Source organism: Archocentrus centrarchus, chromosome 22 (genome assembly GCF_007364275.1).
Source record: "Archocentrus centrarchus isolate MPI-CPG fArcCen1 chromosome 22, fArcCen1, whole genome shotgun sequence".
NCBI classification, from domain to species: Eukaryota; Metazoa; Chordata; class Actinopteri; order Cichliformes; family Cichlidae; genus Archocentrus; species Archocentrus centrarchus.
Genome location: NC_044367.1, coordinates 512,356 through 536,171, shown reverse-complemented (window position 1 = coordinate 536,171; position 23,816 = coordinate 512,356). Strand labels below are relative to the sequence as shown.

General features: G+C 45.6%; 2 protein-coding genes across 4 annotated transcripts in view; one reads left to right on the top strand and one right to left on the bottom strand.

The window, feature by feature from the left end:
* Nucleotides 1-1,075: 1,075 nt before the first annotated feature.
* Nucleotides 1,076-4,823, top strand: adi1 (acireductone dioxygenase 1). The gene is made up of 4 exons (XM_030718186.1): nt 1,076-1,251; nt 2,426-2,545; nt 3,167-3,346; nt 3,858-4,823. The coding sequence occupies exons 1-4, from the start codon at nt 1,129-1,131 to the stop codon at nt 3,972-3,974; spliced, it is 540 nt and encodes a 179-aa protein (XP_030574046.1). The 5' UTR covers nt 1,076-1,128; the 3' UTR covers nt 3,975-4,823.
* Nucleotides 4,824-4,841: 18 nt separating this feature from the next.
* Nucleotides 4,842-23,816, bottom strand: part of trappc12 (trafficking protein particle complex subunit 12) — a 31,733-nt gene continuing 12,758 nt past the window's right edge. For all 3 annotated transcript variants that reach the window (XM_030718182.1, XM_030718183.1, XM_030718181.1), the window contains exons 4-12: nt 18,737-18,850; nt 16,516-16,654; nt 13,719-13,831; nt 13,330-13,402; nt 12,499-12,572; nt 11,017-11,115; nt 9,766-9,869; nt 7,903-7,990; nt 4,842-6,488 (exon numbers count right to left, since the gene is read on the bottom strand). In XM_030718182.1, the coding sequence (XP_030574042.1) occupies nt 6,246-6,488; nt 7,903-7,990; nt 9,766-9,869; nt 11,017-11,115; nt 12,499-12,572; nt 13,330-13,402; nt 13,719-13,831; nt 16,516-16,654; nt 18,737-18,850 (1,047 nt within the window). In that variant the 3' untranslated portion in view covers nt 4,842-6,245. The remainder of the gene's footprint in view (nt 6,489-7,902; nt 7,991-9,765; nt 9,870-11,016; nt 11,116-12,498; nt 12,573-13,329; nt 13,403-13,718; nt 13,832-16,515; nt 16,655-18,736; nt 18,851-23,816) is intronic.

The window sequence follows — 23,816 nt, the reverse complement described above, 5'->3', positions numbered from 1 at the left end:
ATGTTTAATCCAGAGTCTTAGTAGTTTTTTGATTTAGTTTTTAATTTTAATTCATTTTGGTTGGTATTGTTTAAAATGTTCTATTTTAGTTTAAATAATTAAGAAGAACAAATTAATACTGAAATAAAAATGAAACTGAACTGAACAGAAAAACCTGAAATTAAATGCATACACAAAATAATTAGAATTTCTGATCCTGTCCATCCTGCTCACTCCCAGTGAAGATCTGAGCACCTCCAGCTCGGCCTCCTCCAAACCATCCATCACAGCAGGTCTCACTACCATCCAGTAAACCTTCCCATTCACTCTGGCTGCTCTCCTTCTGACAGATCATCCCTGAAACTTGTCTCCACCCCGCCTGTACTCTCTTCTTCACCTCTCACCGTCTGCTGCTTTGGATGGTTGACCCCAGGTATTTAAGCTCATCCTCCTTCGCTCCCTCTGCTCCCTCTCATTCACACACATGCATTCTGTCTTGCTTCTACTGACTTTCATTCCTCTTCTCTCCAGAGCATACCTCCACCTGCTCCCTACTCTCACTGACGATCACAGTGTCATCTGCAAACATCATAATCCACAGACTCCTGCCTGACCTCATCAGCCTCTCCATCGCCACTGTTTGGTTGCATTTACAGACACGAGGATGATTCAATCCTCGATGGAACAAAGAACCTTCTGCTGATGTTGATCCTGTCTCTGATTTCCTGCTTTGCCTTCATAACCCCGTCCCAGGTCAACATATATATATATAATGTAAATAGAGATTATTTTTGCTATATTTCAAACTGATAAAGCGGTGAATGCAGCAAATAGACACGAGCCAATACAAAAAAAAAAGAAGATTCTTCCTGGAACAGCTTTAATGAGGAGGAAGGAGGAATCCTTTTCTGAAAACAGAGCTGTTGAAGGTTCCTCAAAGAACCCCAAAGCGCATGAGGTTCCTCGGATATCCCCATAGTCAGAATAATAAATAAAAACAAAGGAAACAGGGCCCTGCAGACCTCTCGATCACAGATTTTTCCTGCTATACTCCGGGTACGTGAAAGCAGCGCACCGGAAGTATTGCTGCAGTCATGTGACAGCTGCAGCCGCAGCAGCAGCACGCTCCTGTGACGGTCCGGCTTTAACATGATTCTGGAGGCCTGGTACATGGATGAATCCGAGGAGGACCAGAGGAAGCCGCACAGGCTGGACCCGAACCAGCCGGTGAGCTTGGAGCGGCTGAAGGAACTCGGAGTGTTTTACTGGCAGGTAAGTCCACGGGGGGCCCGCCAACCTGTGCGCACCTGTGGCAGGCTGCAGGTACGGAACCTGCAGGTCTGGACCTCACCGTCTGGCTTCCTGCGGGTTTTCTGTCTCTCAGAGTCTCGGTTTAAAGGGCACTGGTTCCTGGTGGATCATGAAATACTTGGAATACTTAGGAAAAAACTGCTTCAGTAAGATTTGTGCTCCGGTCAAAACGGGTGAACTTGTCTGTGTTTAGGATCTGGGGAAAGGTTCCAGGTGGGACCCCTGAGACAGCATCAGGAGCAGATATTAAAGTGCAGTCATTGGTCACTGAGCCGAGCCTGTACTGACATCACACAGCAGAAAAAGGCTGAACAGGTGTGTTATAACACAGACCCAGCCTGCTCTGGAGACATTCATGTTCCTGATCGGCAGCTATGAGTTCACCGCCTACTGACCAGTCAGGTCTCTGGAGATTCGCGCCCCTCAGAGCGCAGTGTGCGGACAGTAAGAGGTTCTGCGGTCTGGATGATGAGCATCAGTAATAAATACAGATTTTTATGCACAGCTTTATTCCTTGACTTTCTCCTGTGGCTGCAAACAACAACTCGTACTTCAGATTTGCAGGTAGTCCAAGCCTGAGTCTGACTTCAGGTTTTAGTCTTTAGTCTCAGACCCTAAAAGAGCAGCTGCAGCTGACTTTTCCTCTCACTCACTCTCTCACACACACACACACACACACACACACACACACTCTTTTTGCATGTTACTTCCAGTTGCTTCATAAAATTAGCCCCCCTGCTGCTGCCAAACTCCTTTGTTTGATTGGTCAGACGCTGCCAGCTTCGCCCCTTTAACATGAACAGGCTGGTAGGTAGATGGACTCATCAGCTGTGTTCCAGCTGGTGCTGAGGTTGGTGCAGGTGAATCAGGGTGCAGCTGCAGACTCAGCAGCAGGCAGTGAACCTCTGATGTCACTGCTTTTACTTTTTCTACTGTTTGTTCACAGCTTCACAAAGGAGCTCCCGAAAAACATCAGAACATCTGCACGGCGCGGGACAGATGTGTCCTCACTGTAGTTTTCTTTTCAAAACACACCTCCACCACTACGCAGAAAATGATGAAGCATGCGTCTGATCCTCCTGCGTGAGCGAATGGGGTCTGAGTTTCCTTTCTGTCTGCTTCCTGTTTCCTGCAGCTGAATGCTGACATCTATGAAACGGACCCGGAGCTGCAGCAGATCCGCAAGGACCAGGGCTACTCCTACATGGACATCATCACAATCCACAAGGACACTCTGCCCAACTACGAGGAGAAGGTATCACACGTCCTTCTTTACACACCCTAAAGAAAGCAGCAGATACCAGAATGTGTTTGTGGAGCTTTTCAAGAATCTGTCATACACCGCTGGAGGTTTGACTCTTGATTTCCAGGTTTTTCACTGCAGGGAAGTCAAGTTTACACCTTAAACAAAATCGCCTGAGCTTTTTTTATTTGTCTTTTTCTAACCAAAAACCCCACGGTGATGGGTATGGATACACACAGAGGTTTAAATATGCTGACGGCATCAAGCTGATGGCACCTGCACGGTGCTGTACAGAGTAAGAGCCCATCACTGCTCATCACTGCGCCTCTGTTAGCGCCACTTTGGAAAAATACATTTATTTATTATTATTATGATGCAGAAAAGCTGCAGAGCAGCTTCAGACTTCATCATCAAACATGTGAGATCATTCAGGAAGGGTGGCTCTACTGACTTTCTCATGTTTTTTTGTGGCCATCTTGATTTTTAAATGCCTGTTGGGTTTTATTGTAGAGAATTGGTGCCGGTTTTGGTTCCTGGATCATTCCGGTATCTGCTGCACTAACCACTGCTGTGAGCTTTATTTAAGTGAGAGGTTTTAAAACCGGCTTTGAGTCTGTCTCATTTCTCCTGCAGCTGAAGATGTTCTTCGAGGAACACCTCCACCTGGATGATGAGATCCGCTACATCCTGGACGGCCAAGCCTACTTCGATGTCCGGGACAAGGAGGACCGATGGATCCGGATTGCCATGAGGAAGGGGGACTTGATCACGCTGCCGGCGGGCATCTACCACCGCTTCACGCTGGATGAGACGGTACGAAAACCTGCTAAACAGCACAAATGTGGACGATATGCTTCCAAAGTGACTGCACAAGATCAGGGGGTGAAACATCCGAGCAGCATTTCCATGTTAAAATCTTGTGAGCTCGTCAGCCCAGGATGGCGTGAAGCCTGAGGGGGGGGCGAGGTCATCGCTGCAAGAAAGAACGATGTTTGAATAACAGCTCAGCAAATATTGAACCTGACAGGTGTTCACACGCGGAACGCACACGTGAGCAACATTAACCAAACACAGGTGTTGGTGCCCCAGTGGTCATTAAGTGAACTGCAGCTACGGCTCTTTAAGACGCATTACGCTTCTTTTACATGTTGGACATAAAAGGTTTAATATACTGAAAAATGCTGCATACTGCACATGACTTCAAAGCTTGGACCTTGCGTATCCTCAGGGAGGGATGTATATTTGGGGCTCAGTTTGTCTTCAGGCTGTGGATTTGAATCTGTCGGCTCCCGTTTCACTCGGCCGGGTCTGTTTGTTTCCACAGAACTACACTAAGGCCATGCGGCTGTTTGTGGGCGAGCCGGTGTGGAAGGCTTACAACCGCCCTGCTGACGACTTTGATATCCGTCAGAAGTACGTGGCGTCCCTGCAGGGATCCTGAAAGCAACGCACCTCAGTCAGAGCCTCTGAGGAAAAGACTGTCCAATCAGAGCAGAGAAAGCTAATGTGGATGATGAGTAAATGATGTAGCACTAACACAGTATAGTATTAGTCATCATGTTTCATGTTTAATTTACTTTTCTGCTTCTTAGAGAAAAATATTTTACTGTGATGAACAATCAAACTTAAACTTTACCTACAGAACCTGCACAATCAGCACAACATTAAAACCAGAGCAGCACCACCCTGACGTCACCCACAGGTAAAAGTCCTGTTATGAAGCCTTGAGATGAGCGAGGGGCCAAACTGAGCCACTCATGAGCCAGTGAGCTCATCCCGACTCCTTTTTGACTCTTAGGATGAGCAGTTTTACTAAATCAACCTCACATTTTTTCACATGAGCTGAAATTAGAAACAGAGACCATAAAGTCATCAGGTAATGCAGTGGGGGTAGTGACCCCCTGCTGGCCGTGTGAAAGAAGACACCTCAGCATCCAGGACTCTGGATCAGAGGTTGGGAATCTCTGTTTAAACTGCTCCCCTAGAGACCCGAATATGGATTAGAGGAAACCAGGAGGCTCCACCCAGAGGTCCTAGGTTCATGCAGTGAGAGGGTGGAACAGGTTTGGGGTTTTAATGTTGTGGCTGAGTACGGTCAGGTGAGAATGGTGCACTGAGAACTTCCCAGAACATCCAAAGTAGAGCTGAAGTTACCTTCACGTCAGAAAGCAGCTCTCAGGTCCAGCATCAGGACCGAATCTCCGTTCTCATGTTCATTCAGGATCTCTGATTGGTCAGAAATCAGGATGAGCTCATTAGTGCCTTATTCTCTGAAATGAGACCCAGCTAATCTCTACTTCACCGACAGATTAAAGGTTAAAAACAAAACTGCTGCTGTTTCTCATTTCTTTCCATTTAAATACACAAAGTGAGTGCCTCTTCAGATAAAACAATTTATTTCATATACATAAATATGATCAGTAAACACATCAATAATTTCTGCTGAAATCATTCAAACCTGCGTGTGATATGTACACATTTCACTTTATATTTTACATTTAAGTGGACAGACCCGATGCAATCTGAGGGCGTTTTTAAATTTCCTGCTTGAGTTAATGAAGCTGTTACGGTCTGCAGAGTGGCTGAAGCTCCAGGTAATGAGCTGCAAAGTCCCATAACCCACCTGTAGTGTCAGTTTGTTCCTTACAAAATAAAACACGGTCCCAGACATTACTACAAATTAAAAGGCGAGCTGTTTATCAGTGTTTCAGCTAAAATCCCTGCCATCATCAAGCCACAGCGAGCAGGGAGGGGTTCGTACAGGTGCACTTCCTGCTGCTTTGAGTTAAAAAAAAAAAAAATAATAAAGATGAAGCTGTCCCCCTGTTGAAGGCTCTTCTGGACCAGGAAAATCTGATCAGGAAAACACTGATGTGGGTTTTTGTTCTGCACGGCTTCAAATCAAAGTAGTGTTTTCTCTGTGCTGGGGCTTTTATTTTGAAAAAAATGCCCTCCTAATGTACTCCATGTAGCTCAACATGGCTTCCTCTAAAAACTGCAGAGAGGGTGTGATGTCTGCATTTTAGTAAATCTCTTCCTTCCTTTACCCTCCACACACACACCTGCTCAAACATGATTGGCCAATTTGTAGTCCAGTTAAAAGTCAGGACTACAAATGGAAACCAACGAGCTTCTAAACATCTTGCAGATTCTGCATATTCACATTCACATATTTGTTTTTTCTACGTGTGTAATGAGGAGGAAGTGGAATCTGGAGATTAAGATTTGGTGGGCAAAGACTGGCACCTTTAACCTGTCGTGTTGCTGATTAAAATCGGAGGGGTCATCTCAGAATCAGCGTTTTTTTTTTTTAAACCAATATCTTCAGTATAACCAGTGAAGCCATGCAAAGTTTTACCTGCCGACTATGAATATTTTTGGGGCTACAGGACCGTGAAGTACAGAGGGTGTGGCTCCAAATTCGGCTCCTCTGAGTTAAAGCAAATGGAGCGTGAACGTTTCTCAGGTTCTGCCTGCGTTCTGCAGATCTGGAGGACCCTGCTGAGCTTCATCTGTATCTGGAGTCAGACATGTAAATAAGAACACACAGTGTCAAACTCTCCTTTTACTCTGAGACTGAACCAGCATGAACTCTGCAGGACTTTCTGGGCTTGGAGGTGGGAGCTGCTTTTGTTCCTGTGGGTTGTGTGGATGGTGATTTTGCATCCTTCATCAGTCTTCTCAGGTGAAGAGGAGCTCCTTCCTCTTCCTCTCAGACCAGTTTGAGGCACTGCGTGTTGAAGCTGTCGCCCTCCCGGCAGGCGACAGCCTCCAGCAGCGCCTGCTTCTTCTGCGTGCTGCGGGACGACTCCAGCTCGTACATGGTGGTCAGGTTGAAGAGGACGCTCTCGTGGAGGTACTGCGCCGGGTCCTGCTGCACCAGGCCCTCCAGCTGGCCCAGCGACTCCTTCAGCCGGCCCAGGTAGAGCAGGCACACCGCCGCGTTGTTGTTGGCCTGCAAACGGAGGAAGACGAGGGTTTAACTGTGAACGTCAGCAGTGTCAGAAAGTCTGTTCAGGCCGTCATTCCTGGACTCTCCCAGAGCAGCTCTGCATGATTCACAGCTCAGAATAATCCTCCTCTCTCACACTGGGCCCTGGTGTGCTGCCTCACTTCATCCTCTCTCTGAAACACAATTTTAGCTCCTCCCACTTTAAGCCACCTCTCTCCACCTCATTGGCTGCTCCTTACAAACAGAAGCTCTGAGTGGCAGGTGGGTGGGGCTTTGTGTGCCTGAGATGTGGTTCATGTAGGGACTATTTTCTTTCTACTGTCTACATCCACCACCTGGCTAACACCACTGTTGTTTACTTCCTGTCACATGAGCTTAGGTAAACACTCACTTCCCCCTGTGGAGTGATACAGCTGGAGGATGCAGAGAAAGACAGTACAAAGAATGGTTCCTACAGGAACCTTTTCAGTAATGGTTCCTGCACAAGCAAGGTGTCTGTGATTGTTTGGCGCCATCTGCTGGCAGCACTTCATAATAACATTACTGCAGCTCAAATATCACAGCAGCATCATCCATACATGGCTGCTACACTTATCTGATAATATTTACCAACCATCAGGTAAAAATAACTCATTTCTTGCACCATAACTGATGGGAGATGATTTTACATGCTCATCTTATTGTGGTTTAATTATTGATCAGTCAGCTCGTCACCGTCAGGGCATCAGGTACCCATGTTTCATCAAACATACGCACGAGGATTCTTTAATCATATATTCAGTCATTTTTATTTAAACAGATCTAATTATACTGAAAGGTGAAGCTGCCACATGATTATGTTTATGGTCTCAGTTTGAAATGTGAAACTGATGATTTACTTGGACTCGAGTTCATGATCAAAAACAGGAAGTGAGTCATGTTTAACTTTGTTAAATTACAAAACTACACACACACACACACACACACACACACACACACACACACACACACACACACACACACACACACACACACACACACACACACACACTTGATTTTAGTGAGTTCCATTCTGCTTATTTCAGCCAGTCACTGTTTAATTTTAAGAATTTCCCAAATCTGGGATTAATAAAATATTTCTCATTTTAAATAAATGTCTGCACTTGTATAACAGTGAACAGAGTTCACAGATGCAGGACTCAGACATTTCTTACTTTTTAAAAACCATAATCACTTCTAAAGCAGTTAGCAGACATTCCTGATCAGCACTTTAACTTTGATTAATGTTTGTAACGCGGTCCGTCCTGCAGTAAGTTTAACGTGGTCATTATGTGACCAATGAAGAGCTCTTCTGCTGACTGTATGTTTGAATGCTGAGGCCGAAGCTCCTGCAGGGTAAACACCACAAACACGTTTAGAGGCTGACGGTCGTACGTACCACGGGGTTCTTTGGGTCGATCTTCAACACTTCGATGAAGGCGCCGTGCGCTTCAGCGTAGTTGTTCTGACTGAGGTAGACAAAGGCCCTGAAAACAGAACGCAAACATTTCAGCTGCAAACTGTTCAAACCTGCAAAACGTTTCCAGACACAAACATGAAGACAAGCTTTGGAAATGAATCCGTTCGTCCTGGATCTGCCGCTCTGTTTCCAGGTATTTACCAGAAGTTTGGCGCTCACTCCAAACACAGACGAGCAGCAGCTGCTTTTTCCAGCTGCAGCCAGAGCGAGCTGCACACCGATGTACTTCTCTCAGAAGTCTTAGCCTTAGATTACCTAAAGAACAGCTCTGTACTTTTGCCCAGCCTGCTGCAGCTTTAAAAATAAAATCACTGCTTTTAAACATGTTTAAGACCTCAAAAATGTTTGACAACAACGTAAAACTGGAGTATTTATAATCCAGTCATAACAGCTTTCCAGCAGTGCAATAATCAGACGGCCTCCGACGCTGTCCACAGTAAAATCAGCCTTTGGATTCTGGACTGATGATCAGAAGTGACCCTCTGGTGACCCCTCTGCACCGACCGTGACCCCTCTGCACCGACCGTGACCCCTCTGCACCGACCAATCCTGCAGTTTTAGAGTTGCAGCTTTTCTCTTTTTCGCCTCTATAAGAGCCAAATTCCATTTTTCAAGCTAAACATTTCCAATTTCAGTATTTTTATATAAGTCATATATTTTGTGCTTTATTGCAGATATAAAACCACCAAAGAGAACTTACAGGGCTTAACAAATGCAGTGTAATCTGGGATTAAATGTATTAATGCCAACAGTTTTTAACTTGCATTCCTGATTCCAGAAAAATGAGTTTCAGTGGTTGAAAGTTGAGTAATTGCAGTGTGCCGCCTCACATTTGGGCATAAAAACATGACTTCACTTTTTTATTTGCTTCATAAATAAAACTATAATTTTTAGTCTGAAATAAGTTCTTGATGGACTCATAAAATTGTGTTTTCTTGTTTTTATGACAGGTCGTCTAATAACCTTGTTAAGCACTGTAACTGCAGTCGGTCAGTTCCCTGTTATTACCGTGCTCTGATAATACTGCAGCACCTTTCTGACATATCTGTGTACGAGAGGAAGTGGATTATTAGCAGGTGGGTCTGTGTGGCTTTTGTAGGTCATGTAACTAAATCCTAAAATAAATGTGTGAGATCGCCGGCGGTAACGACAAATATGACTGCGGGCTGTCGTTTTCCTCTACCTGCAAACGTCAGCGTCAGTGTTTTTTTTTTTTTGCATTTTTGGCCACAGCGGCTTTTATGGGCAGTGGAGAGAGACAGGAAATGGGGGAAAGATACAGGGGAAGACACACGGGCAAATTGGCGATGGGCCGGGACTCGAACCCGTGCCGCCCGCACCGCAACGCAACACGGCATATGTATGTCGTCACCGGCTTCACCACTAAGCCACCCAGGCGCCCAGCGTCAGTCTTTTCAGCTCACGTTACGACGACCGTAAATAAATAACTGGACAGCAGTGATTTTAAAAAGTGGAGATGATCCTTTTCAGTAGACTTAAACAGACCAACGCGAGGAAATCAAAGACATGCTGCAAATATAAATACTGAACATCAGACTTCATATCAGGTCTGTGGTTCTTGTTTTGAAGTGAGCATCGGTGCTCAGTGTGAGGGAGTCAGGTCGTCACCTCCGGCCGGCGCCACTGACGTGTGACCTGTTCCAAATCGCACGCCGAGGGAAACACGAACCTGTGAAAAGTCCCGAAGAAAGCCCCGCGTCCACCGAGCGGGTAAAGTTCACACGTCACATGAGGCGCTAAATGACACACACACACACGTACCTGTTCATCAACACGCATGTGGTGAGAGTCTGCTGGCTGGCTTTCATCTGGCAGGATTTCTCCACCTCCTGGAAGTACCTCTCTGCTGTTTTAACGTCTCCGATCTGTCCGAGAACAAACAGCAGCAGCATGTTAGCCACTGACCTTTCTGTGTGTGTGTGTGTGTGTGTGTGTGTGTGTGTGTAACGGGTTAGATTACATCACAAAACCTTTACACTGCTGCCGAGAACACAAAGCGCACTGCGACAGTGAATCTGAGGCCTTTTAAGGTGAAAATCTAAAATAAGCTGTGCAGGTGGAGCTCTCCCGAGCTGATGTGAAACTCTTCCGAGTCTGAATTCAATGATGTTTCCTCTCTGAACGCCTGCTGTGGTGGGGTTTCTGGCTTCACGAAGCTCCAGATATTCCAGTTGGTGATGTGCTGTATTCAGGTCAGTTATGGAGCCGTGCTGCTGGAGGGCGACCTCTGCTGGAATAAGAATGCTTCCCTGAAACAGACGGCGTCTGGATGGCAGCAGATGTTGCTCCTAAACCTTGAGATATGGTTCAGCATTAGTGGGGCCTTCAAAGTTGTCCTGGTTACCTCTGCCATCTGCACTAATGCCCCCCCTCCCCATACCGTTAGGGATGCTGTTGAGAACTATGTGCTGATAACCAGCTGGACGGTTCCTCTTCTCTTTAGTCCAGAGAATCTCAGGCTCTGATTGGTCAGAGCACAGGACAGTTTCCACCCGGCCTCAGTCCGTCTGATATGAGCTCAGAGGAGGTGGCGGTGTTTCTGGATCTTGTTCCTCTTGTTCCTCGGAGCTTTCTGTGTGGATGCAGTGATGAGCTGCGTTCTCTGCTGATGGTTCTCAGACTGGTTCCTGAGCCCATGCAGTGATCTCCACCTCAGAGTCCGCTCTGAGGCTCTGAACTCCACCAGCATCCAGCAGCTCTGCAGCTGCTCCCTGTGTGCTCACATTCCTCTGAGTCTGTTCATCAGATGATTCTTCTGACTGTCCTCTCAGACTGTTGGACAGTCTTCACCTCTGAGCCTCTCTGGGAGGATCTTCTTACACCTACTCACCTCACTGATTCACCTCGTTAGTGTTTAAGCCCCCCCCCAAAAAGACCTAATTCCTCAGTTCTAGCATTTAAATATGCTGCATCTGGACTGTTTAAAAAATAAAGGCCTGAAATGACTGCTGCACTGTTTCAGAAACAGGGTTGTGTGATAATCTCCATTCATCTGTCTGTTAATGTGCAGACCTGCAGGAAGATGCGTCCTATGCTGCTGAGCAGCTGCACACTCTGCTGGGGTTCATACTGGATGATGGAGTGATAGGTCTCAACTGCCAGAACATAGTCCTGAGGACAAACAGAGAGAGAGATTAAAGTGAAAGATAAGAGTGAAAGACGGGTTAGAAGTGAGGGAGGTGAACAGTGGGAGGTGGAGACAGGTGGAGGGTGAGCAGGGTAAGGAAAGAGCAGAGTTTAGTCATGGAGAGAGAGAGCATTAATCAAACATATGGAATATTAGCGGGCAAAGTGACCCTCCATCCACCTCCACATCGCTCACGTGGTGGCTGGAGTGCTGAGCGGGCGACAGAGGTCAGAGAGGGGAGGGTGTGTGCTGGAAACAAGCTACAGAGACGGATGTACAGGCTTTTTAAAATTAGGTTTAAAAATCAATAAACACAGAGAATACAAGAGTCTACAATCAACAGAGAGTTTACAACAAGATGCAAACCACTGGTTTCACTCAGGACCAGGAAGGACAGACGGGACTCAGAACATCTTAAAGAGCCTGCGCAGGTCTGTGAAACACTTTGGACGGATGAAATCAGGATGAAGACGTAGCAGAAGACGTGTGGAGAAGGAGAGAAACTTTTTTGTCCTGTCTCCCTCCCCTCAGCCCCAACCGGTCACAGCAGATGACCCCCCCTCCCTGAGCCTGCTTCTGCTGGAGGCTTCTTCCTGTTAAAGGGAGTTTTTCCTTCCCACTGTCACCAAATGTTTGCTCATAGGGGTCGTTTTGAGTGTTTTTCTCTCTAATTATTGTCGGGTCTTTACCTACAATATAATGATTTTTCTCCAAGTATTAAAAACATTCCTCAAATCCTAAATCATGTTAGTCTGTTAGACCTCTGAAAAGGGAGACTGTATAAAAATGCCAGTAAATTAAAGCTGAAAATCTGCACTCCAATCACACAGATGGAGGCAGATGATCTGGTGTGGCGCCCCTTAAAGGAGCAGGCAAAAGAGGAAGCATGGACCTAACTGCAAATAGAAAGATGTCTACATATACAAATATAGTGTCAGATGAATGGATTTTACTATATGTACAGTGTGGTGTATTTGGCACCCTTGTTAATAAATCTTTTGTGATGCTGATGTTTGTGTTTTTCGTGTCTGTCACTGCCGGCTTTGATTGTTAGACCTCGTTATAATTTCACAATAAATGTGAATTTAGACAAAACAAAGATAATTATTATTCATTGTGTTAACCTTTATGTATTGAAATTCAAACTAAGTCATAATCTGAATGGTGACCACTAGATGGCACTGTGTTTCTGTGCAGAGACTGATGTGAACCCACACCCCGTCCTCTCACGTCCACGCGCTCTTTCACTGACCAAGAATCCAATTAGTGGTCAGTCTGGGGGGATTTCACTGTGAATCCTCCACCAGGCTGGCATCAGAGATCTCTGACACACACACACACACTCTCACACTCACACACACCCCTACCTTCATCAGCAGCAGGCAGTTGGCCATGGAGTACATGACCCGGCTGAGGCGAGACCTCCACAGCTTTAGAGACGCTGTAACAGGAAGAGAAGAGAAAGATTTTTTTGGCATCCCTGTAACGTCGTCTTTCCCCCTTCTCCCACCCCACAGCGAGGTTTATTTTAAGGCGAAGACACTGCGGCACAGTGTGGAAGAGCTCGTGTGCCTATTACTATTCACCGTGTGTGTGTGTGTGTGTGAGTGAGAGTGTGTGTTGGGGAGAAGAGCTAATCACTCAGCAGGGGTCTGATGTGTGAAGGCGAGGCCCGGTGTTATTGACTTGACTGTTGACTGTCTGCGTGGGCGGGGAGAGGAGAGACAGAGGATGTGGCGACTACTTTCAAAAACACGTATGTCTCTGCAGACCGAGCTCTTCATGCTTAAACTGATAAACATGCTGGAAAAGTTCCTGAAAGGTCCTCAAACACAAGAGAGCAGACATCAGGTGACGTGTGGGCACGTCTACGTAAAATGCGGCGACTTTCTGGTGCAGGTTTCTGCCCGTTTCCCTTGCACGCCTGTGCAGATGTGAGTGGATTGGCTGAGATTGATCCGTATCGATCTGCTCGGCGTGCGGGGCTGGAGAAGCCGTTTGGTATTCAGTGCAGGTAGAAGCAGCAGTGAGGTGCTAAACACTTTCAGTGCGCTGCATTGGTGTGTTTGAGAGGCTGAGCGATGCTGCAGTCCTGCACCAGGTGTATGTGTGTGTGTTACCCGTGGGGGCCTGTGACCTCACTCTCCTCCCACAGTGTGATGCATTCTGGGACTGCGGCCAGCTCTGAGTGAGCCTACCTTGCCTGTTCTCCTGTGTTAAGGTGATCATGCTGCCATCCTCAGCCGAGCCCGTCTCCAAGTTCTCCAGAATCTGTTAAGAAAAGGAAGCAGGGAGGGGGTTTAAAACTTCGGGGTTGGGGGGGGGTGATCTGGTTCAGTGCCAGCACTCAGAGCTTTGTGTGTTACAATCTGCGTATTCAATAACTCAAAAATCCCACCACATTTGTGTGTTTACACAGGTGGGCTTAAGGATTTGTACAGCTAATGTGTTTTTGCGTGGGTGTGTGGCTTTATTGTGTGAATACAACTGAGTGTGCATACCTGTATGTTCCAGAGGCTGTGTGTGTGTGTGTGTGTGTGTGTGTGTGTGTGTGTGTGTGTGTGTGTGTGTGTGTGTGTATACTAACGGTGAGGCAGACGGTTTTGAGATGGTGCAGGCGGTCCAGAGCCTCCTGGGGCTTAGCCAGGTACTGTGGAAGCTCAGCGTGCAGCAGGCGCATGGAGAACGGTACCATGGAGCCTGGATGGGAGGGAGGAGGAAATAAGAAACAAGGTGGGATGAGGACATAGCAGGAAGGAGAGAGGGAGGAAAAAAAACAGAGAGAAAGATGAGAATATAAAGCCATCCACCCACACACAGACTGCACACAGCCCTGGAGGCAGGAACCTACAGATGGCATTGAGCTACGTATGGCTGCTTATTAAACCCTCTCATCTCGCTCTCTCTCTCTCTCTGTGTGCTGCTCAGCTCCATCACTCATCTCTCTGCCTCAACATCACTCACACCGCCTCACACACGCACACACACGTACACACACCCCTGAGGAAGAGCCTATATTCAGGTGAGTCCCCGGGCTTTGATCAGGGGCTCTTTGATATTGCCATCAGATGTGAAACTCGCTGGTCCATCTCTGGCTGCTGCCTCTGCCCGTCTCTCTATCTCACCTTCCATCTCTTCTCGTCTATCTGCTTGAACACGAACACTCTCCCTCCCTGTGTTACAGGGTTTTATCTTCACGGTGACGGGACCTCGCTGACTCTGAATGATTCATTATTCTTTCTCTCCAGGGTGTCAGTCATTTTCATCAGATTTAATTTATGGCTTTTACCGTCATTAGAAACATTAGCATCCTTCATAATGAAGGAAATATGAGCAGCGCCACAGAGCAAAGAGCCAAAAAAAAAAAAAATGAGAGCAAAAGCTGCAGTTCCTCTGCCATCCAGCAGGGGCACCACAGCGAGTCAGTCCCCATAGACTCCCATGTTAAAACTTTCCAGCAGAAATAAACATGTTTACAGCCTGATACAGAAACTGCTTTGGTCTCAGGAGATAATTTCCCCCTTCAGGAAAGTTTGCATTGTTAGGGGCGTGGCCTCTTTGACTGACAGGCAGATGGCAACACAGGTGGCTGTAACAGCTAGCGGTCTGCTAGGCTTCACCTCAGCTAAGGTGAGGTCCAGTAGTCACTGTAAAACTGAGCCTGCGATAACAGCTGGAGGAACTGACTCAAAGAAATGGAGAAAAACTGGATAAAAACATATCCTATCTATGCCTCAGTGTTCTGCAATAAAAGCCTTGAGAAGAAGTGAATGCCTGATGTTTGGAGTGTGAGAGCTCTTAATTTGAAATGCATCATGTTGCTACATGTCCTGAACAGCCACCTATCACACACTATGTCCCCTGAAAATTTACCCAGAATCCACTTCTTTGATTTTAATTTTCCAGTGAATTATCAGAAAAAAATTCAACAACAAATCAAACAGCTCCAAACTTGGACCCGCCCATGTATCCTTGGAGGTCTGTAACTCTGAAAATATTAATAGTGTGAAGCTAAAACTTGTACTGGAGTAATTGTAGAGAAGAAAACAAAAATAAAAATAAAATCAGCTGGTCGTGAGGGGATCAGGTGGGAGTTTTCAGACTCCTTTGGACTGACCCGTCTCAGCTCTTCAGATTCCCTCAGGAGGAGTTGCAGTAGCTGCCTGCAGGTTCTGATGTTTTTCAGCCCCAACTGGACTCAGCTTTTCATGCTCATAACTAACAGACCAACTCTGCTCCTCATCCGAGTGCTCACTCGATGCTGCGTGGACCAGTCGTCTCTTAAGGCCTTCAAAGAGTGCGATCATGGGTAATAGATAGTCAATGCAAGCGCTGGGTTGGAGAATTGTTCGACTTGTGATGCCAGGCTACACAACTCATGCCAGTTTGTCTGTGAGCACCTTAGCAGGGCACAAAGCGTTTAATATTGAGCAATGGAAAGTCAATCGGTGCTCTCTTCAGAGAGCTGTGCAGTGTAGCTTCAAGTGTTTTTTTTATGTAAGTGTGTGGTGTGTGTGCTGCCTTCACACTGTGGTAGCCCGAGGGGCGAAGCAGATCCAAAGTAATGGGAATACATTAGAGAGCAATTCATGCAGTGTAAAAAGAGGAAAAACAAAACCAAAGAGCTGCTGGAGACAAGTAGAGTTGTTGGAGCTTCTCGACGATACAGGCTGATATCAAGCTCCTGGCACAAACTTTCCTCTGAATATTTAATAGGACAGTGGTGGGTATGCTTGTGCATCCTTAAAAAAATGTGGGTAAAATGCAAAATCCTTTCGGAGAGAAGCCTAATAACACATTCAGCACTCACAGAGCAGCCTCTCAGCGCTGTCATGAATACCACTGTTCAGCCTTCAGTGGGCTCACAGAGCAGCTTATGGACACGCGAAATATGAAGAGGCTGAAGAGATGCATGACTGCAACATGGAGGAGTCTTCGTTCAAGTCTCTGATCTGTGGTCAATAACAGAAGCAGATATAACGCAACACTTTCCAGGCTGAATATCAGCATCAGCTGATATTTACCTTGTTGGCTGCATCAGGTAAACATCAGCACCTGATGTCTGTGTGATGGGGCACAATGGCTCTGCAGCTGTTATTTCATGACCCAGTACCATAAATTTTCATATTCGAGTTGTGTTGACAGTGTGATGAAAGGCTTGAAGCAATTTTTTTTAAATAAAGATTTGTTTTCCAGACAGAAAGGGAAATTAATTCCATTATTTTGACTGACTTTTTAAACTCATCAACTAGCCAGATCTTTTTACTCATGTGACCTAGAAAACGTTCACCAGGAACATCTGTGATATCAGTGACGATAATACTGAGTCCAGATAACAGAGGCTGAGTGAGTGACTGTGTGTGAGTGTGTGAGAGAGACCACACCTTTCCTGCCTGGGTACACGTTGGGGTAGTACTCATAGTAGAGGTCTGGCTGATCCAGGTTGCCGAAGGGTTCAAACTCCAGCTCAGCATTTTGGAAAAGGCCCAGTTTGGTGAGCAAAGCGAGCCGCACAAACCAGAGCTGCAACAAACACACACACACACACACACACACACACAGTTGGTAAACTATTTAACGTATTCAACAAACTCCACCGTGCGTTGCAGCTGTTCTGCTGTACACAAACTCCACATTCATGTCTGTTTTGCAGCTCTTCTGACACTCCTTAATCAATATAATCAATACAGTATTTAATGTAATTAATTAATTAATTTATTTATATATATATATATATATATATTTATATATATATATATATATAAATAAGGGGTGGAACTGTAACGCGTTAATTTCGATTAATTAATTAAGGGGAAATTAACGAATTAAAAATTTTAACGCACTCTGCAACATTTTTTACATCATACATGCTTTCCTTAGGCAGTATTATTACAAAAAACTGCAGACATTTCATTGCTATGCAGATGATACCCAGCTTTATTCATGATAGGCCTGGATGATTATTCAGTTTATGTAGTGTTCTTCTACACAGTAGTCACAATGTGTATGTTGAGGGCTTTTATGGTGAAAAGCAGGAACAGGAAGAACATTTTCCGCAGAACAAATATGGCTATAGAAATTCAGCCTATTAATTTCGGTGCACTAAGGTGTGAGCAGATAGATGAAGCCAAATTATTGGAAGTGGGGGGAAAAAAAAACTGAAAAATTTTGCATTTTATTTGATCGACACACCAACTTTTCCACCTCGGGCTTCAGGAGCTGAACAGGTGGAATCAAACACGATTTGTCCCTTTAACCTCTTATTCATTTGCCGCAGGTAACAGATAATCATCAAAATAATCCATTAGCCATTCAGGCTGTTCAGGCTGCAGTCTGAATGGCGGCTGCTGTACTGTATCACATCTGGAGGGCAACATATTCTCACAGCTGTTTGACAGAATCCAGGGCTCATGCTGCATCCCGAGCTGGTGGAGCTGAAGATGGACCGCCTCCCTGTGAGGCAGCAACATCACAGAAAGATCCAGAAGGTCGTGAGCAGCATATGTAACCCCTGCAGACACTGCTGCTCTCTCTCTCGACCCGTGTCAGGCAGTGTGGTGGAGTTCATGTGGTGGCACGAGGTCAACTGTTTACAGAACTTAAAGAAGACTTCAGGAAGAACCGGAGGCCTCGAGATGAAGCCAGCCGAGGATGCAATGACCTTTGGATTTGTGCTTGAGTGGATGTGTGGCCATTTTTATTCGGGGAGTTTTGAAAACTTAGTTTTAAAGGGACCATTCACCAAAAATGCGCATGTTTCCTCTGGTCTGTAGTGCTGTTTCAGATTGTTTCACTGTGAGTCACCCAGTGTTGGAAATATCTGCCCTCTCAACTGGAGCAGCTCTGCATGATTCACAGCTCAAAATGATCCTTCTCTTTCTTAAACTGAGTCTTGGTACAGCTCCTCAGTTCATCCTGTGTGAAATATGTCATTTTAGCTCCTCCCCCCTTTAAGGTGACATTCTTCTGATTGGCTACAGAAAGTTTGAACAGCAGGTGGGTGGGGCTATCCCCTCTTTACCACATTATTATGAACAGAAAAACCGAACAGAAAAACTGAGCAGTGTGCAGCCTGAGCTGTTGGCTCTCAGGGTTTACTGCACACACACTGACCTCATTAATAGAAACTATGGCCATGTTTAATATGCACATCCACCACTGGAACAGGAGATATATGACAGGAAGTGAGGAGAAGACAAACACTTTAATAAAGCAGGATATAACATATGAGAAATCATCGGAACAAAAGTACTTTAAATCCTGGACTTCAGAAGTGTGCCAGGATGTTTAAGAACATAAAACTATCTGTGATATGTGGCATGAGGCACCGCCATGGCTAATTAATTTAGAGTCTCATTCACAGAGCTGAGCACAGGGGTGGCCTCTTAATGAGCTCATGCAGCCATCCATCTTCTGGATGGAGCTCCACAAACACACAGGGAAAATATGCCAGTAAAACTTATGAGATGAAGGCAAAGCAAACAACAAAAATATCTCAGACTTCTGTCTGCAGAGACGACAGACTCAACATCTGTCACCCAAACATTCAAGCTATCAAAAATAAATGATACGAGACGGCCGGATGTGGAGTCCACGGCATCCTACCTGCAGTGAGTCGGTGGTGTGGGAGGTTGGCTGGCCGGCCTTGCCGTATCCCTGACCGTGAGATGCCAGCATTCGGCCCGTCAGATCCACCGCAGCCCGCCAGTTCTTACTGCTCTGCAGGGGAGACGAGACATGAGACGTCAGAAATACTGAGGCATCGCCGTCAGAGGTCGCTTCCACTGGATAGAGTCATAAAAACTCTGGAATAATTTAGTTTGTTGATTAAATGAAAATGACTCATATTTAATAATGTTATAATGTGAAAAACAACTCAATCACAACAATCAATCACTGTTATACAAAAAAGTGTGCACGTGTGTGAGTGCATGGAGAGAAAAGAGAAAGACCGGCTGTTGAGCAGGAAGCTGAGGGAGATGAACCAACATCTTTTTATGACTGAAAGAACACGCAGACATATTTTAATGCAGTTCAGGTCCAGGACAAGAAGAAGTCCTGGCCTACCATTACTGATGATTGGCAGACACGGGAGGATGGTCAGCTAATGCAGCTCACCTGGACCTGCCAGCCTATAAAAGCTGGCCCAGATGAACTGCTCAGTCTCACCTGGCATCATTCCTTTGTGATGTGTGTGTCTTGGTTCATTTATGCTTGATAAATTATAAGTAAATCTCCTGTGTGGCTCCCTTCTTGTGAAAAGCTTGATGAAGATGGCAGGAAGTGGAGTTGTTCAAACACCCAAACATAAGCAGTAATAGTGTGCATGTGCGTGACATGAGCCACAAGATCTTTAAGGCAAAAGGTTAAATCAGTTCAAACACATCCCATCTCCAACACCAAAAAGTGCAGATGGATGTTTTTGTTCCTGCAGCAGCCGCAGAAACTCCAAAGCCCTGCACTGAAATAAGCACCCTAAACTGATACTACTGAGACTTTTTAGTGCTGCAGAATAAAAGTGACCACATATTTAATGAGGCAGGTGTGTGTGTGTGTTAGAGTGCACACTGATGGCCATTAAGGCCAGAGAACACACACAAAAACATGGTGGATGAGTGCACATGTGCCCAGATATCAGCAGCATCTGCTTCCACAGGAGGAGGTACAATAGGTAAGAGGGGGGGACAGAGCTGGGATGGGGGGGTGCAGAGTCACCACACCCCATCAACACACATGACAAGGTCGGTTCGCCGATTGGGTCCTAAGCACTGCAGCATTCATCACAGCCACCGAGCTAATTAGGAGAGAGCAGGAGAAAGAGGGCTACTCTCTTTACCACGGCATTCATCACCACTTTCCTTCTCCTCATCGCCTCCTTCCCCTTCATCTGACTCTCACTCCTGCCTCCCTTCTCCTCCCGCCGTCACAGTTTCCTCCTCTCCACTCCTTCCTGTGCTGTGCCAGTCGCAGCACTGCCTCTGAATCTTCATTAGGGCAGGAAATGAAGCTGAAAACGAGGAGGCAGCCTGGATGGCCAAAAGCAGCTGCAGTCACTCACACACACTCACACACATCCTGCAGTATGCTACAGTACACCGCTCACCGCCACAGGGTGCGAGAAGACAGGTGTCTGCGTGAGGAAGGGAAAAGAGGCTGCAGCAGGAAGTAAATGACCTTTAGTATGGCCCGAAATATTGGAAGGGTTTGTTGTTCTTCAGCGTTTCTTCATTTTGTGGCGCGTGAGAAATAGAAGCCGACACTAAAGCACCAAATGCTGCAGTTCCTCTGCAGTCCAGCAGGGGCTCCAGCACTGAGTCAGTCCCCATAGACTCCCATGTTAAAACTTTCCAGCAGAAATAAACATGTTTACAGCCTGATACAGAAACTGCTTTGGTTTTTGTAGCCAATTCCCCCGTTTAGGAAAGTTTGCATTATTGGGGGCGTGGTGTCTTTGACTAACAGGTGGATGGCGACACAGGCGGCTGTAGCTGCTAGCTGTCTGCTAGGATTAACCTCAGCTAACTGGAGTCCCTGAACTGCGTTTGTGCTGTTGGAGCCTTTTGGAGCATTTTGAATGCAACTATCTGACCTATAATATGGCTGCTGCGCTTCATTGGAAGGCTGAGCTCCAGTTTACTGAGTGAAATTTTGCCTGATGGTGACAAAGTTTGTTAGTTATTTTTTAATGTAAATGACACTGATGTTGATATTATTGATTTTTGTCTGTAGATGATGAGAAGCTGCTGCAGTCACTGAAAATACCTTATTTATTTTATTTATATTTCTTATTTCTATCTTGGATTTATTATTTCGGCACCTGTATTGTGCGATGACAATAAAGGGATCTTATCAGCTAAAACCCTGACTTAATACGACTGTTTTCGATGGCTATTTGGAGTTGAATAGATATTAAATAATATATGTTTTTTTGTAAGCAGCCTCTGTTATTTTAATATTTTAAGGTGAACTATGGTATTATCTGGTTTTGTTTTCTGCCTGTAGCTCTTATGGTGCGTTCACTGCATATTTTACAGGTTTTTTTCTGGGAAGAAGTAAAAAAGGAGCCGGCGTGCACCACAAAGAGCCAAAGTGAAAAGCCCACAGAGCTGAGAGAGTAAACTTCATCTCAGGATTTACATAACTATAACTTCACGCTCTGACACCGTCACCAGCCTGTAATTTAAGGTCTTAACCTAAACGCTGTAGAAGAGCTGTGATTAGAGAGCGAACAGGTCATGTGGTTTGATTGGAAAGGTCTCGGGGTCGGTCTCCATCAAAGACGCCATGTGAGCGTCCCTCGGTGAGATAACGGTGAACATCTCTGCTTCACTGTCGTCTCCGTCAGTCAGACCTGAGGTCTGACCCCGCTGATGGAAAAAAGAGCCATCACAGCCCAGACTGTTGCTAAGATGCTAATCTAACATTTACAGGGTCCTGATGCTCATTACAGCTGCTCACATCCATATTCGAGCTTTCCAGCTTCTTTGATCCAAGAGTGAACTTGCACAAGTGATGATATTCATGGGTGTGTGAAGTCCTGCCTTTATGACTGGGTTTAACATCAGAGTCTATGGGACTGCCTCACTTTTAGAGCCTCGAGTGGACATTAGAGGAAGTGCAGCTTAATTTTTCATTCCCCACAGACTGCCAGATGTTCAAATGTCCAACTTTACAGCAGAAATAAAAGAACAGAAAGACAATAGAGAGGATAACCTTTAAGAAACAGCGGTCTGGTGTCAGTTTGTGTTGGTATTGATGAGCTGATCTCTACATATCGAGGCTCAGGCTTTAAATATAAACATAAAAAACAGTTTTATTAATTCTAATTAATGACTGGCTTCAACAGCATTACAATGCTTCACCCAATCTCCTGCTTACTCACCCCCCCCTCACACACATACTCATAATTAGTCTCATCGCGAGTTTAAAAGGGGTGAGGCTCCTTAATTGCGTTGAAGATCGGAAGTTCACTGCTCCTATCCTTTAGTGAGTCTGAAAAAAAATCCAGCATAACAAAGCCTGATGAACAAACGAACGCCCACTTGTTCTCTCACAAGACCCAAAAGCCTCCAGGCGAGTCAGACATAAAAAGGCTTCCTCACACCAGCTTTGCTTAACACAGGGAGCTACAGCACTACTTCAATTAAGCCCCTGCATTTTGGATTACACAGAGGGTGTGGGAAATAAAAAAATACATTAGTAATATGCTAAAAGAGCACCCAGTTGCTGCAGCGGCAGCTCCCTGTGCTTTGATGCCTGTGTAGTTGGTCTGCAGACACTTGAACCAGGGGACACGTTCTGCCCTCAAGCTGAAGGACGTCGAATTTGGTTACTGAACTTCACACAGCAGCCATTTTGTCTCTTCAAACAGCATCACAGAGAGACGCTGGGACGCACTGCACTGAGCTAGCTCGCAGCCTTTAACAGAACTCCACATGACACTCCCCAAGATGGCTCCCAGATCCCAGCGATGGTCCTTTGGGGGGGGGAGAAAAAAAAAATCAGCTGCTGATGGACGAGCACGCTGCTGGATGGGGTTTGAAGGTTTGGTTTTCAACAACAACAGCGTGTCCCGTTTTCCCTTACCAACCCCCCCGAGATGCTGCAGAAGCATTCAAGAGTTCTGCATCAGGCCTGAGTCACCAGTGAGTCATAGAGCACAGGAGCCATCCCAAAGCACCGCTGACAGCTGACAGGCCTTCACTTCTGGCCCACTGGACGGCTTTGCAAAGTGTGAAGCTGCAGTGGAGTCACTAATTACTCCAAGTCTTCAATAAAAAGCACACAGTCCTCATGTGGTGATGCTATACATGGAAAATGAACTTAATGAACATAAAGATTATTATTATTATTTAGCAGATACAAAAAACCCTCTTTTCTCAGTGTAAATATGAGGAGTAAAGATGTCAGATTGAGTAAAACTGCTCTCACGGCCGGTAACAGAAAACTCCACAACACAAACACACAGGACCAACACACCCTGATCTTTTATCATAACCAGAAACATATTCCAGTATTTCCTGTCCAGTTGGTCCAGATGTGTTTGACCATCAGAGTCCTCTGTAGCCAACCCTCCAGCCCCCTTATTTCCTAAAAGCATTTACAGCAGGTGGCAGAGCAAGTCTGAAGCTTATATATTTAAACAATCCAACCTGAATGTTTTTAAATTCTAAAAGCTCAAAGGATTCTATTTTTTATCATTATAGTGATCAAATGAGGATTTCTTTATTGAATATTTCTTTCGTGGTGCTGGCAGTGACCTGGTACACTGAGTACGTGACTGTCTGAATTCTTTAGTATTTAATAAGAGAGGTGACTGAGCGGTCCAGTCACGGACCTGAGAAGGATCTACTTTGATTTTGTCTACTTTTGAAAATGAAAATCCTGTTGAAGGATCATCGTTCTGACACGCTGGAGGAGATCCAGCACACTTTGCAGAGACACGAGTACAAGGAGATGCAAGAGGACTTCTACTGAAAGTAGGAGGTCCTGACCCCATACTTATGATCCTGAATCGATAGCTGGATCGGGCATCGGTGACAACCTGTTCACTGTGATTCCCTTTATTTATCGAGGCGACAGCAGCAGAGCTAATGTAGCATGGAGGAAGCAAACAGGAGAGGTTTCACACTACTGCACCAGCTGCTTTTATCTGTATCTTCCAAACAGTTTTTGCTTAAGTGCA